Source organism: Leuresthes tenuis, unplaced genomic scaffold, assembly GCF_036924035.1.
Source record: "Leuresthes tenuis unplaced genomic scaffold, fLeuTen1.0.hap1 SCAF_21, whole genome shotgun sequence".
Lineage (NCBI taxonomy): Eukaryota > Metazoa > Chordata > Actinopteri > Atheriniformes > Atherinopsidae > Leuresthes > Leuresthes tenuis.
This window is the reverse complement of record NW_027325375.1, coordinates 8,842,352-8,857,571: the sequence shown is the minus strand read 5'-3', so window position 1 is coordinate 8,857,571 and position 15,220 is coordinate 8,842,352. Positions and strand designations below refer to the sequence as shown.

Genomic DNA, 15,220 nt, shown 5'->3' with positions numbered 1-15,220 from the left:
ATGTGTCAAGATTTCTTTACTGAGGAGTTTCTTGGTTTAAAATGTTAAATTTTTACCTACAAGAATTTCTTATAAGCACTCAAAAACGTGCATTTTAGATTGATTGGTATTCTAAACTGGCATTAGGTGTAAATACAATATACTTGAATAAGTAAACAATCCTGCATAATAATACAATATTACAATATTCATTTTTGTCATTATAATTGAATTTTTAATCAAATTTTTCCAAAGTAATCTTAATCAATACTTCAGGCCAGTCCATATACCTGACCATTTTGTAAGAATTTTTTTGTTTGTTTGTTTTACACCACTTACACTTACACCACTGAGCTGTGAATTATGCAAGCATAGAAAAGACACCAAACTCATGAGATGAAACAGTCTTTCGTCTGCAAATAACAAAAAAACCTGCAAAGAACCTGTTTTGAATGGTACTATTAGGGACTTTGTTACTAGCAGCCTGTCACAAAGACACATCATTTGTTCCTATTTTTTAGCTGTTTCTGTGAAAACTGCTAAAGATAACACAGTTTGACGGACTTGAAATTATATTTTTGCACCAACAAGTTGATTCCCAAAGAGCTATTATCTGATAGCTTGACATATCTCAGCATGTTGTGCAGTGTGTCTTTAAAACATTGAGGAAACTGAACAAGTGGGGGACAAAAGTGATGCACTTAGACTTGACTTGACAGAGAACCTGAGAGATACATCTGTACATTCAGTTGATCCATCTACTGTTGGCCCAAGCCTCATCAGAAATGGTCTCCATGGAAGGATGGCTGTCAAGAAGGGAGAAACAGGGAGAAAAGGCTGAGGTATACTAAATGACACAAGAAGTGAACTGAAAATCAGTGGCAGCAGGTCTTATGGAGGGATGAATCCTCCCCAGAGTCCAGACCTCAACATTATTGAAGCAGTGTGGGATCATCTTGAGAGAACGGAACAAAAGGCCGCCAACATCCAAAGAAGAGCTTTGGAATGTCATTCAAGAAGCCTGGAGAACTATTCAAGCTTGTCTAAGAGGGTTCAGGCTTTGTTGGAGAATAAAGGTGCTCAGACCAAATTTACTTTCAAGCTTGTACAAATTTTGTATCGTACAAACTATTTTTTGCCTGATATATTGTATTTTAACTCCTGTTTTCACATATATCAACAAATCACTGAACCTATTTTCTATTTTTCTAACAATAGATAAAGAAAATAGAGGTGGCCATTACACTGCATGTTATAAAAGAACATAAGAAACCTTCCAGTGCAGGTACAACAAAATTGGACTGGTCACTAATTTCCTCTAAATTACGCACAGGATAAAGTTGATTTTTAGGGTGTGAATGTTAGAATGTTTGATATGCTTTCTGGGTGTTTGTTTTCTCTCTTCTTCTGTTTAACTTAAAATCTAAAATGATCTTGTTAAGAGGCTTTCAATCATTCAGCTTGTTGGATTTTACAATGCATCAGCATAAAAGTGCACAACAGTTTGATGGAAGATGAAGGAGAGTTTGGACATGTCCCAGCTGGTGAGATCACATCTGCATTTTCAGATATTATTGAACTGCCGACAATTGCCATAGCTTTCAAAACATATTAAAAAAAGATTACTCAGTTTGACTTGAAAAAGCTCTACATCCATAAGCTGGTGACTCAGCTAATACTAAAGAGACCAGCACTTTCTCTTAGCTATAAAAGGAAATTATGTCAGTGTGCAGTCACCCTGGGAAGACTTTCATAACCAACCTGAGGACTAATTGGCTAATCTTGTCATCTCAGAGCAGGGATTAACTTATAAAGCATGCTATATATGTAAACAGAAATAAGTCCCCAGGTTCAAATGAGTTTTGTAATAAGCATAAGAGTGTTTAAGTATGTAAACAAGGTATAACACATGGTGTGAGAGTCAAGACAAAAGGTCTGTCCAGAAACAGTGGGGGGTATGAGAGGGTGTGGTCTCATAATCCAGAAGGATCCTGTGAGTCAGCCTCAACCCTGGTGAGAGCCAGATTTATCTGCCAGTATCTCACTATCTGTGGCACAGGGGAATATAAAAAGACTCAGACGAACTCCAAAACAGATTCTGGGTCATATCATCTTCTAAACAACAAAACTGCCTATTTCTTTTGCTTCTGCTGGATTATTATTCATATAAGATAACAAAACGGACAACAGCTGAGAAACATGGCGCTCCTGAGGTCAGGCTGGTTGTGGAGACAGAGTGAGTAAACATCTTTTGGTTTCTTTGATGGTAGCTTTGACAGAAGCGCATACTCAGAAGCCTCTGCTTTTAAAATGGTGCTGGTAACAGGTTCATTATCAGTTACCTGTTAGAACTGATGAATAAATAAAAAGGTTCCAGTTCCTCAGAAGTGTTTACAAGAATAAAAGAGTGAGTCAGGATTGGCTTTGTGAACATGCGATAGACCTTCAACTTTATTTTCTGACTTTTTCTGATTTAATCATTGCTCATTAATTATCTTTTATTATTTATTGTTTATTATTTATGTCTATTGTTTTATTTTTTATTGCAAAGCCGGTAGAAGAGAGATAACAGGAAATAATAAACGTAAGATGAGGGAGGAATGAGGTGCCTCTGAGGTCCCCTGCCTCTCCTGAATCACATAACCTTTGGTCTGCAGACGTGGCCTTCTCCTTCACTTTTATCAAACAAAATCAGTGGATATACTGAGAAGGAAAAACATGAACTAGACCACAAAAACATGTAGAGATCTAACACAAAAAAAGGACATTTTCCAAAATAAGCTAAGATTTTGAATATGGAAAAACCCCATTTTAAGACCTCTTTAAATCAGTGTATTTTTGCAGACCACAACCCTGAGAAGTCAAATGAATTCATGGCTTTCCTCTGGATTTTTCTGATAATACACAGGGTAAATTTAAAAACACAATCCACTGAAGGCGATTGCCTTTTCTGCAAACTGCTAAGCCATGGATATCTTATCTTATGTCATACAGGTCGACCTATACAGAAGTCCTGAGGCAGATGTTACTAAAATGTCTGTCATTTGACAATAAAACCTCTCAAGAGGATTCTTGGTTCTTTTAAAGAACTATGACCACAACGCTAAAGAGAAAAGATAAGATAAAATCAACTTTTTTGTCCCACGGGGAAACTTTTCTCACACCAAAGAGGCATTGCTTCGGGCAGCACACTTCCAACAACATCAACATACGCAATCATATAAGGAAAACAAGGTAAATTATGTTGTTGTTTATGGTGTCAAAAATATGTGCAAAGAGAACAACTTCCAGCAGAAGACTAGTGAACCAGTTGTTTAAAAGATACACTATTTTTAATGTTGCCCAGATGAAACTTGTTGATCTGTGATATACTAACATTAGCTCAGCTGATTTATCGGTCCGCTCCAATTGATCATTATGCTACATTTCTGTGTATTTTTTTATACATTATGCACCTTTTTTTGCACAAAACGTTTACTTTCCATTTATCTTTCAATCTCAAGCGTAAATTCAGCTTGTCTTTATGACAGAATTTCAAACGATGCAGGGAGACTGTTCTGGAAAGCAAAACAGTTCCTGTTATGAAACCCAAGCTGTGGTCATTTCCAATCCTATTAATTGTCCTTGGCTATGTCTGCTAAGTGGCTTACCAAGGATGATCAGTGGGGATCTCTGTGCTGAGAAAAACACAACATCCAAAAGCAAAACTGCAAAAGAAACACAGAATTATTTGAATTTATCAGTGAGTGCGAGGCCTATAGAGGAATGTACACAAAACATGTTTGTATTTCAGAAACATACAGGTGTGTAAATACACACCATGAACCCTGAAAAGAGCCCTACACTTTGGAAATGTTAGATGTGTCCAAATCCAATTTCACAGCACTTTCAAAGACAACACTAATGTTATACTGTGACATGTGTTTCCTCTCAAGCTTCTGTCCTAAAACGCTGGAAGCTAAACTGGTGTGATCTTTGGGTGGATGGCAGCCTTTGCTTCTACAAGAGTGACAGCAGACGAGAGCTGGAGCAACGTATCAATCTCAAGATGACATGTATCGATGTGCGGTCAGGCCTGGAATGTGGAGGTATGGGAATAAATGATATACAGCCATGTGAAACAGCATCTTTCATTTCAAAGATATTATGTAACAGGACATTATTAAAAAATAATACAGTCCTTTCCAGGTCTTATTACCAGCTAAATACATCCTTAGATCAACAACTACACATGACATTGCACTGTTTCATTATTTATTTAACAAAAATGATCCGATGATTCAACAGCTCGTAGAACCACCTTTAGCTGCAACAACTTGAGGTAATAAATTTCTGTATGATGTTATCAATTTCTCCCACCAGTGTGAAGGATTTTGGCCCACTCTTCTTTATAGCGTTACTTCAGGTTATTGATGTTTGCAGCGTTGGTTTATGCACAGCTCTCTTAAGGTCCCACCACAGCATTTCAGTCAGATTGAGGTCTGGACTTTGACTGGACCATTTCAACACCTTGATTCTTTTCTTTTTCAGACTTTCTGTTGTAGATTTGTTGCTCTGTTTGGGATTATTGTCCTGTTGATGACCCAGTTTCAGACAAGCTTTAGCTGTCGGACAGATGGCCTCACATTTGAGTCTAGAATACTTTGGTATACAGAGGAGTTCATGGTGGACTCACTGACTGCAAGGTGTCCAGGTCCTGTGGCTGCAGAACAAGCCCAGATCATCAGCCCTCCACCACCGTGCTTGACAGCTGGTATGAGGTGTTTGTGCTGATATGCTGTGTTTGGTTTTCTCCAAATGTGCTGCTGTGCATTATGACCAAACATCTCCACTTTGGTCTCCTCCGTCCAGAGGACATTGTTCCAGAAGTCTTGTGGTTTGTTCAGATGTAACTTTACAAACCTAAGCTGAGCCGCCATGTTCTTTTTAGAGAGAAGAGGCATTCTCCTGCACCCCTTCCAAAGAAGCCATACTTGTTCAGTCTTTATCTAATTGTTCTGTCATGAACTTTAACATTTAACATGCTGACTGAGGCCTGTAGAGTCTGAGATGTAGCTCTTGGGTTTTTGCAGTCTGACTTTGGGGTGAACTTGCTGAGGCGTCCACTCCTGGGAAGACTGACAGTTGTCTTGACAGAGTGTTTTCCACCTGTGAATAATCTCTCTCTCTGTAAAATGATGGAGTTCAAATAGTTTGGAAATGTAGTTATACCCCCGCCCAGAACAAGTTCTTCTCTAAGATCATTGCTGATGTCTTCCCTCCTTGGCATTGTGTTAACACACACCTGAATGCTCCAGACCAAGAAACTGACAAAACTTTGGTTTTTATAGAGGTGCTCACACTTACTGATGATTAATTAACCTGGCTGCTTCTTATCCTCTTAATTCCTATGGAAGCACTAAGGGGAAGCTTGGTTTTTCACACACTGATTCTTTATTTTGGTTTAATTTTTGTTGAAAAAAATAAAAAATAACAGTGATAGTTGTTGTTCATCTGAGATTGGATTTACATAATTTGAAGACTGGTAAGGAACAGGGGATTTTTTTTTTCATTCTTACCAGTGTCCTGATATGTAAAACCTTGTAATTGAAAGGTCTATGTACCATTACACATATACATATAATTGGAAATCAAACACCCTAAAATAATAACTTGAAAAGAACAAATTTGCACACAAGTATATGGTTTTCTTTCTGCATTAAGTAACCATGTTGTTTAAAATTAATATATTTGGTTTGGATAAAGTTAAAGTTAAAGGGTTGATTAAACTCTTTTACTTGAGCCGAGTCTCCATTTATATGGGCGGGTTGAACGAATTCTTCATTAACTGTTGAATGAAAAACTGATGTGTGTATTATCAGTGAGACTGACATAAGTAACAGACAAAACATTTAAGTAAGTGAAGATCATGTTGACCCAACCTGTATGTTAAGTGATCGCAACAGAATTACTTAAGGTTGAAAGAGAAAAATGGAATTGTGGCTATTTCAGGTCATCTTTATGAGTGCAGACAGATGAAGTACGAGAGGAAACAGTGTTTGCTTTGTGTCTGCAGGTGTGATTCCACCAGAGAGTAATCCCAGGGAGAATATCATTGTGGTTCACCTCAAAGACGGCTCAACACTCAGCCTGTGTGCCAACAGTGAAGACGAATCTCTGTGGGTACTCACGCATCACCCTAGTCTGTTCTGCCTTCCTGTACAACCATCTGTCCGCTCCTCATTCACTTTAATTTGTTTTTCAGAGCCTGGAAACTGACTCTGCTCGACACCAAGAGAAACCCGGTGAGTTCTCCTTGCTGTCTGTAAGAGCTGATCAGAGAACTCTAACCATCGTGGTGCTAAAAGCTATGTTTTCTCCTGATCTAGATGTTCACATATGACCCATATGATGACTCCTACCAGGCTGTCCCACTTAACAACTACCGCACTGTCTACTTTACACCTGGAGCAGGACCTGGTATGTTATCTTTATCATTTAAGCTAATTCGAGCATAGCTATGTCTGATTCTGACTACTTTTGGGAGGAGGAAATTAAGTTAATAGGCAAAGCCAGTTTAAAAATATTCAGGCCCTTTGTTATGACATATGTGAATGAGCTCTGGTGCCTCTTACCTCTGTTCTTGCTCCTAATATGCTTTTACACTTTGAATGGGGTCCACCTGTGCCTAAAATAAACATTGGAAATAATTGTGAAAGTAGACACCGGTTTGAATAAGGTGTCATGGAAGTGTATGTTACTTTGACGAAAGGACTATTTCATGGCTCAGACATGAGGAGGGATGTAAGACTCTTTAACAGCTTCTAAACAGCAAAACAGCTGAGCATAAGTGATTCAGTCAGGATGTCGGAGTGTGAATGAAGACCAGCGGGTGCAAACAACAAACACAATCAGTGAACATTGGTTCCTCTTTCCCTGTGGCGGTAAAACCCGATAATGCAGTAAAGTCATGCTGTTTTTTCAGGATGCACCAACTTCAACAGTTTACCTCCACACACCTGGTCGCTCCGTAATCAAATTCCAAATGTGGAGCGCTCGATTTGGGGCACTGAGTGCTCTCGTCATGGGGTGCTTTAAATCAGTAATGAAGTGAATACACAAAAGCAACCTTTTTTTCTATTCATGCTGAACAATAATACGCCTAATAACAGTAACAGATATGCTAAGAGAGTGTTTCTGTTTTAAGTACATACACCTGTTCTACAGATGGGCAAAGGCGGCACTTGAGTTTGATGTAAATGAAATGTAAAATTCACGCGTGTTCTCAGAGAGCAAAGGGTCCCTTTCCCATAATGATTTCAACCTTTTGAAGTTCTGCCTTTCCATTTGATAGAGTACATTTTTCAGAAACTGGATTTTATTAAGAATGTGGTAATAAACCTACCTGAGCAAAGAAAGTAAATGAAGTGCCATTACTTTTTCAAATTTTCACAAATTCACTATGAAGTGAGATCTGTTACCATTTCGTAAAAAAAAAAAAAATTCCAAAGAAGTGAATAAACGCAAAGAAACATTTTTCCATTCATGTCTTCTCAGTGAGGACATTAAAGGCTTAAGCATGGTCCTGGGGCTTAAAAGCATATTTCTGTGGGAATAAGGCATAAAAGCTGGATATTTACTTATCGACAGCCTGAACCTGTCTGCACGGTGGTGTGGTAGTTAGTACAGTCATCTCACAGGAACAGGCAGGTTCCTGATTAGAATCTCAGCTGGGTTCTCCCTGTGAACTTGTGGGTTCTCTCTGGGTCCAAAAACATGCATGTGAGGGTAATTGGTGATTCTACATTCACCGAGGAGTGAGTGTGAGTGCTTGGTTGCTTGTTTTGTTTACTCACTGTGTTAACAGGCCCATTTATGCCGTATTTCTGCCAGTCTGTATGTAGTTTTAGAATTCAGCGCTGTATGTGACACCTGTTTTTAACTTTCTGGGTTTCCAAATCAACACTTTTTTTTCTAGCTTCCTGTTTAACAAGCCAATATTTCTTATGTTTTCTGAACTGTAATTGCTTTTGTGTTCATCATGAATGTAAGCTATAACATGTAACCTTGACAAAGCGGGTGTTTAAGAACAATGTTTATTTTAATATGTCATTGATAGCACAGGAATGAAAAGGATCAGAGCACGATCCACCATATCTGAGTCCCTCCCACATTGTATTTTACCAAACATGATATCAGAGTTAAATGTTTCCTCTGTGTGCTTCTTTAGGAGTCCATCAGGTGGTTGTTCAGAAAGACCCTTTTGATGACATTGCAGAGAGTGTTGCACTGGGAATACTGGCAGGCGTGGCTGCAGGGACGGCTATGAGATCCTTCCTCTGGATGCCCTTCTTTTTCTGCTGAGCTGACTGACAGTACTGACACGACACAGCAGCACTGCACATAATCTGTGTGTCACCATACAAAGGAAGCTGGACATCCAATGAGCATGTGCAGAAAGGTCCCATCATCAGCTGGTATCACTCATGCGGTTGTTATATTTTTCCTCTCATGTGTATTTCTGAACCTGAAACCAAAGAAGCTGGGAAGCCTCTGTTTTTTTCTCTCTTTTGCTTGTACATACAGCACACTGCATCTACCCTTTATAATGTGTAACACTGGAAGTCCATTTTGTATTTAATGTTCTTTTATCTGCAGAGCTTCACATGTGTAAGAAAAGTGTATATTGTAATGTGAGTGCTTTATTAGAAACTTTGCTAAATTAAAACAGAATTTGAGAATCTGAATTCTCTTTGATTTATGCAAAGCTTTGTTGGCTTCTCAGAGCTCTCAACATTACAGCAGATGGGGCTGATGTACATGGCTGACACATCTGTTAGCATTAAGGCTAATGTAAGAACAAGCTCCCTGTGTGGATGAAGGCTGTGTGATATGTAATATTATAATTTTCAAGGACAAAATCCAAATTTAGATCAAAATGTCAGATCCATCTCCATGACAACGGAACAAACTCCAGAAGCATCCCTATGGGATGAGGCTGCAAAAGCTAGTAATGGACAAGAAGTAAGATGCACTTATTATTCATATGCTAAAAAAAAAAGAATTAAAAAAGTATCTGGACTCCGTATGAACTCATGTAGTAAAGTACATTTTTATTCTCACACTGATGATATAATCGTCCCAACAGAGAGAGAAAATGTGATTCATCTAATTAAAAGGTTCTTCAATGTAAGGAATGTCCAAGCTGTTAACAATGTCAGAATACAAAATAATCTACATGTTAAAGTTCATCATTCACTGATTTTGTCCTGACTGCCTGTTACACTCAGGAGCACAACTTGAAACTAAAGAACCAGGCGCCATCATATGATAGCTGCTGCAATAGTGGTTTATTAGGTTAGTGCAAGGTTCCAGCAAATGTGAGGTGAACCACTTATTCACCACCCAATATTCTACGCTGACTAAGCACACTACTACTGTCTTTTCCCAGGAGAGTTGTGCTGCCAACTACTTTTTCGTGATTTTATTTGAGCCATTGAGAAATTATTTATTAATTTACAACAACTTTTACAAAAGGGTGAGTCAGAGCTAAGGTTCTCACCTAAATTATTCAGCAAGTTTAGGCGTTCAAAAAGGCCTCATGGAAACGTTGGGGGAACAGATGTGCAAAATGTCTCAAAGGATCACGTCAATTTTGTACATTTTAATAGGAATTTACATCAGATGCAGGAAAAAAAAAGGGGGGGCGGGGTAGATCAGACGCAGGTTTGCAAAGCTGAAAAGGTTTTAAATACAATCATTCAACATTTCCTGTCTCACCACATGAAAAAATATAAATTGCGCAGTTTCAAAGCATGGCTTTATTTGGCAGAAATTGATATTTGTCCAAAGACGAAAAAGGATAAAATAACTTTATATGCGTTATGGTGATAAAAATGTCCATCTGACTGCTTAATTAAAACGGAAAGCATGACCTCTGTCCAAATAAAATGATGAAATGTTGGTGTCTTTGGAGCATTCACACATGACTTCATAGGATTCACAATCCCACATCAAAGCTGATTTGCCTCAGATACATACATACATGCCCCACATGACATGAAAATGTGAGCTAAGCTGAAAAGAGGCAGCTACTGCAGGGTTGGTATTGTTGATTAACCATAAGTAAGGTTCAGGTTCACACTGATTTTAGATCACACTTTATAGTTGGTGTTCATCACCAACTGTGTAGCAGCTCCAGCTTTTTTATGCTCCTCAGGCCTATTAACTGCATTAATGGTGAGTTTCTCTGAGCAGCTGGCATGGTTCATATATGTGAAAATAGTAACCTAAATGCTTACTTCGACTGACATCAATCATGTTTGGAATGAAAAATCTCACAATGACTTATTTGGCAAACACACACTCAGATTATTCTTGGACAGCTTCTCCAGCAGAATTAGGCTGCAGCACATTGTCTCTACAAAAATAGAGAGAAGAAATGAACCATAAACACCCCAAGCTGTTACTCCTCCTTACATGTGACCTCTCTTTGAGCATGTCCGTTCCCTTGTTGTTTGGCCTTTCTGTCGTCTCTTAACTTTCCCTCGGCTTGAAGTTTCCGAATCAGATCGAGGGGACCCTTCCCCATCAGAGCTGACGGGTGCCTGTAGGAGCCTCCCAGGCGGTCCCACAGAGTGAAGTACTGACCGTAGTTATAGTCAAAGAACAGGTGGTGGTCAGTGTGGTGAGCTGAGCCGTTGATGACAGTCATCAGAGAATGAGGAACGCGATAGTCGCCATCATGGATGGAGATGGTCCAGATGTTGACGAAAACGTAAAGAGCTAAATAGAGCACCTTGTGAAGGGGGAAGAAGAAGGGGTAGATGTGGTATGGGAGTCCCTGCATGAAGCCATCGACTGGATGAAAGGCATGGCTAGCGAAGGGACTGGGGATCTTCCATAAGTGGTGCGGTTTATGAAACATCTGGGGACGAGAGGGCAAACGGATCAATTCATCTGAAAATAATTAACATTTGTTTAAAGGAATCATGAAACCTAGACCCTGTCACTTTGTGTCTCTCAATTACAAACATAAAAAAATGATTGATATTCATCCCCCTCATCTATTCAACTTTATCTGGAATATATATATATATATATATATATATATATATATATATATATATATATATATATATATATATATATATATATATATATTGTTTTAACAGGTGTACCCACAATGAAAAAAAAAATATCTATATGTTACTTTTGGTGTAACAATGACATTAGCGAAAGAAAGAAAACAAACAGGTGTACACACCTTGTAAATAAGCTTGTGGTGCAGGAAGCGGTGAATCCAGTAGATACACATGTCCGTAAAAAGCAGGAAGGAGATCATACTCAGGAAAAGCCCAGACCAACCTGAGAGCACACAGGAGAGGTCAGCTCCAAGACCTAGATGCCTTTATTGTTTTAACCTGCATTCAAAGACAAGAATACTAGACAGAGCCACACAAGCAGCTTCTGCAACTTACCCAGCGGGGAGTCACTGACGTTGTCGTACAGTTTGCTGTATCCTCTAACTTCAGCAAAAAACAAAGCCACTGTGGGAATGCTGATCCAGGGCAGAGACGTCATCGCATATTTAATTTCTCTCCTTACTTGATTCTAAGAAAGAAAAGATACCAACAGATTTTAAATACAAGGCATAGGGAAGCAGGGCATAAGCGCCGTATGATACATAGAGGGATTCAGGTAACAATCAGCCATGATCTAAGCTAGAATATCATTGATAATCATGGCTGAATTAGGTAACTGTTTATGATTTGAATGGGATCGCTGGTATTATTTGTGTACACTGCCCTGTCACTCATTCAGTGAGTCTGTGTTGTTCTATTGGTTGTGAATGAGAAATTAGTCTTATTTCACTGTTTCACACTTTATGTGGCAGCTGGATTCCTGTGAAATCTGCTCATGACCAGAAGAGAATCCATTTTGCAAGGCTTCAAGCTATAGGCTTGTTGCCACGGCACAGTAATTCAGATCAATAAACTCGCTCCACTGTCAGCTATAAGCGGGTGTTAGGTGTGACCAAAGCCAACAATGGCACCTCCTAAGAAGTTATCACTGCCTCTACTGAAGCCTTAGTTCTACCAGAACTGGGGAGAAATTATTCAATGAGACAAAGTAAAACACTTTTGTTGATTCAAAAGGTGAGGTGCTCTTCTACTGACAAGTCAAGAGTTTAATTTGCAGCCTGGTAGTTTCATTGATCTGATTGGGTGAGCTTCACTGGTAAGCTAGGGTGTTAGACAAATGGTACATGTGTATTTTTTAAGTGCCTGCCCTTTCCCAAACAGTTTCCATGGAGTTCCCGTGTGGTTCTTTCTAAGGGCCTGATTGTACTCTCACAAGCCAGAGTTCTATTGCTCTTTTTGATTCACATTTAGAAGACAAGACTAAGGAAAGGTGAATGGAAACCCTTATGAATGAATAAATAAATGGACAAATACAAGTTCAAATAATGTGAAAGAAGATTTACATATTTGCTTGAGGTGTTCACTATAGAGGAGTCTATAGAGTGTGGATGAAGCTAGACAGCTGATAATGCATTCACAGTTACAAGCTCAGACATTAAATAGAAAGTTTGAATGATTGAGACATTTCTGAACATATTATTTCTCACCAGGTGTTCTACACAGGTAAGAAAATCATTAGCCTGCTCTGTTAGCTCCCTGCCTCAGGGCCTAATGCATGATGGTTTATTTCCACCCGTGCAACGTATATTCTGTACTCTACTGTTTGTGTAACCATATCTGATGAACAATATAGTGAATGAGATGCTTCAGTTAAAACTTTGAACAGCGATACAAAATAGCGGACGGACTATAATTCTATTGAATTACAACCACATTAGCAACATCGCCTATACCACCATCTTCTAGCAATGCCGATTCACATTTCATTTTTGCATCTGCAAGAACAGCTCGCTGAAAAGCTAATGGTGGCCTTCTATCACTTTGCAATAGAGAGCATTCTGACATACTGCCTGATGGGAGAAAACTCTTGGGCTGCTCTCCTCCCTCACTGCAGGGCATTTAAAACAATGCTACCATTCCAGAACCAAAAACACTTCTCACCCCAGCAACCACCCGTTTAACCTCCTGCCCTCAGGGAGGCAACACGGGTCAACCAAAACTCAAACTAGCACTCGTGAAGGCCATCCACACTCTCAACCAACACACATGATGACACACTCTGCACCTCAGATTCTACATTTCATTTAAAATCTAATTGTAGGGTTTTATCCGTTAGTGTTGCTGTTACAACCTGTTAAACATCTTAACATCAGTGGTGTGATGCAGTGCGGCTAAATGTGTGTGTGTTTTTATTCATACACCGCTCCAAGTGCTTTGTCATTTTGTTGTGAAATGAAAAAAAAATTACTGTCAACACTTGTTATCTTCTCTCTGTCTAAACGGTTTGCTACACAGGAACAACACATGTGATACTACAGAGGGTGAAAATAACAAACAGCATAATTAAAAAAAAAAACAAAAAAAAAACTAAGCAATATATATGCTATGTGTGCACTCTAATAACTGGCAGGTCTGACCTGGTAGATACAAAGTTCAATTGATTGAAGGTTTCAGTAGTGCACGCAGTTTATTACAGCACCAACCATAAAATGAGACACAGGCTTCATACCTCTAAGAAGTGAGGGTGTTTCATCAGGTTGTGGTCAAAGACGAAGTAGTAGCTGATGGCGCCCAGGCCCAGGTACAGGATTGCAGCCCCAAGGTTTGTCACCACCAAGAGGCTGATGATCTGCCGCAGGGCCCCATCTTCAGCCCACGATGCAGGGTACACATACGGAGTGAGGACGTAATAGTCAGCAACATTCAGCACAAGGTCCATGGCTGAATCTGGAAATGACAGAGGAGAAATTAATTAATCTGATGCCAAACATCCCATGCAGACACCACCTGCCCTTCCTCTCAGCATAAATAAGCCGTGGCCCCTTGAATCCTACAAAAATATTAATGTAGCTTCTTTTGATTGAAGGACAGAGGTTTTATCTAATGATGCACCATGACAGAGAATGAGTGGTTTTAATTTGAATATTCTATCCTTTTCCTAAACTTTCACAGCTCCAGCTTCTGTGTGGTTTCTTTTGTTGCAGGCATATTTCTGTCGAATAAACTTTTAAAAAAGGAGGGGTTAAAGACGACAACTGATAAATACATCAGAAAGCATTATAAACGACAAGAAGGTTTACTTCTGAACTACAACTCAACATCGACGGTTTGTTTTAGCGGAAATCATTTTCAGAGGCTCTTGCTCCCACAGGTGCTGCCAGACACTCCGAACCTGCTTAAAACTGTTCAATAGTTTTTGGTTTATTTGGTCACGTTTGGCCTAATGCTATATCATTAACTCAGTAACGGAGAGTATAAAACAATTCGTCATTTCGTCAACAGTTCAACGACTATATTTTCCTGTTAGGTTCCCTTTGACGAAATTAGCATTCATAATTTGATTGAAGCTCTTTTTAACGATATATTAACGTAAACGCAGCTAAATTAGGAAAGTTTAGCGAAACGCGGATGAAATTCTAAAGGGAATTACAGCATGGAATGAGAAACATTTCCTCGATTTAACAGACACCAGTGTTTAATAAAAGCAAACCTGTGAGGTTCCCTGTAAGAAAGTAAGCATAAAGTTATATATCTATCTGTCATTTTTAATCGGACCTTCAAGTTACCTTGTCCAGGTTGCCTGTATCCTGACCTGCAACAACGATAGGGGTGTGTACTACGTTAAAGACAGAAGAGCGACCTATCAATACAGAGCTACCTTTTACGTCATTTAAAATTATCCAATCAGCAACGAATCTACCATCACGGCAGCTTTGTTTTGATATCTTATTGGCCAATTGAAGAATCTGCTCATGGCGTTACAAAGACTGTACAGATTTTGCCACAGACGGAATAGTGAAATTCCACTTCAGAATGTGTTGTAACGCTGTTTTATAAAACAGCAAAACGGATTCAGACTGACACTCGTATAGAAAAAAAAACCAACAGTTTAGTTTACAACCTTACGCATTATTCCACATCGCAGTGGATTTTGCTAAACCTAGCATGTTCCAAGACTCCCACATTTCTGTTTTCTTTTTCTTTTTGTTGTAGTTGACAATGAGGTGAAGTTGAAATTATTAAAGTGTGAAAAGCCAAATTTTACCTAAAGAAAGTTTGGTTTACTAGGCCACTAGACAAGATTCCATCTTATATTTAATGTGGTTTTCTATTTATTT

The 15,220-nt window shown here is 38.9% G+C and overlaps 2 protein-coding genes across 2 annotated transcripts; one reads left to right on the top strand and one right to left on the bottom strand.

Moving 5' to 3' along the window:
• Positions 1-2,004: 2,004 nt before the first annotated feature.
• On the top strand, positions 2,005-9,034 carry plekhb1 (pleckstrin homology domain containing B1). The gene is made up of 6 exons (XM_072374862.1): positions 2,005-2,215; positions 3,915-4,067; positions 6,035-6,137; positions 6,224-6,263; positions 6,348-6,438; positions 8,189-9,034. Exons 1-6 carry the CDS (start codon positions 2,179-2,181, stop codon positions 8,320-8,322), a joined length of 558 nt encoding a protein of 185 aa, XP_072230963.1. The 5' UTR covers positions 2,005-2,178; the 3' UTR covers positions 8,323-9,034.
• Positions 9,035-9,056: 22 nt separating this feature from the next.
• sc5d (sterol-C5-desaturase) lies at positions 9,057-14,738 on the bottom strand. Its single transcript, XM_072374861.1, has 5 exons — positions 14,669-14,738; positions 13,612-13,829; positions 11,439-11,571; positions 11,225-11,325; positions 9,057-10,885 (listed from the first exon to the last, which is right to left on the bottom strand). The coding sequence occupies exons 2-5, from the start codon at positions 13,819-13,821 to the stop codon at positions 10,424-10,426; spliced, it is 906 nt and encodes a 301-aa protein (XP_072230962.1). The 5' UTR covers positions 13,822-13,829; positions 14,669-14,738; the 3' UTR covers positions 9,057-10,423.
• Between the last annotated feature and the right edge of the window lie 482 nt (positions 14,739-15,220).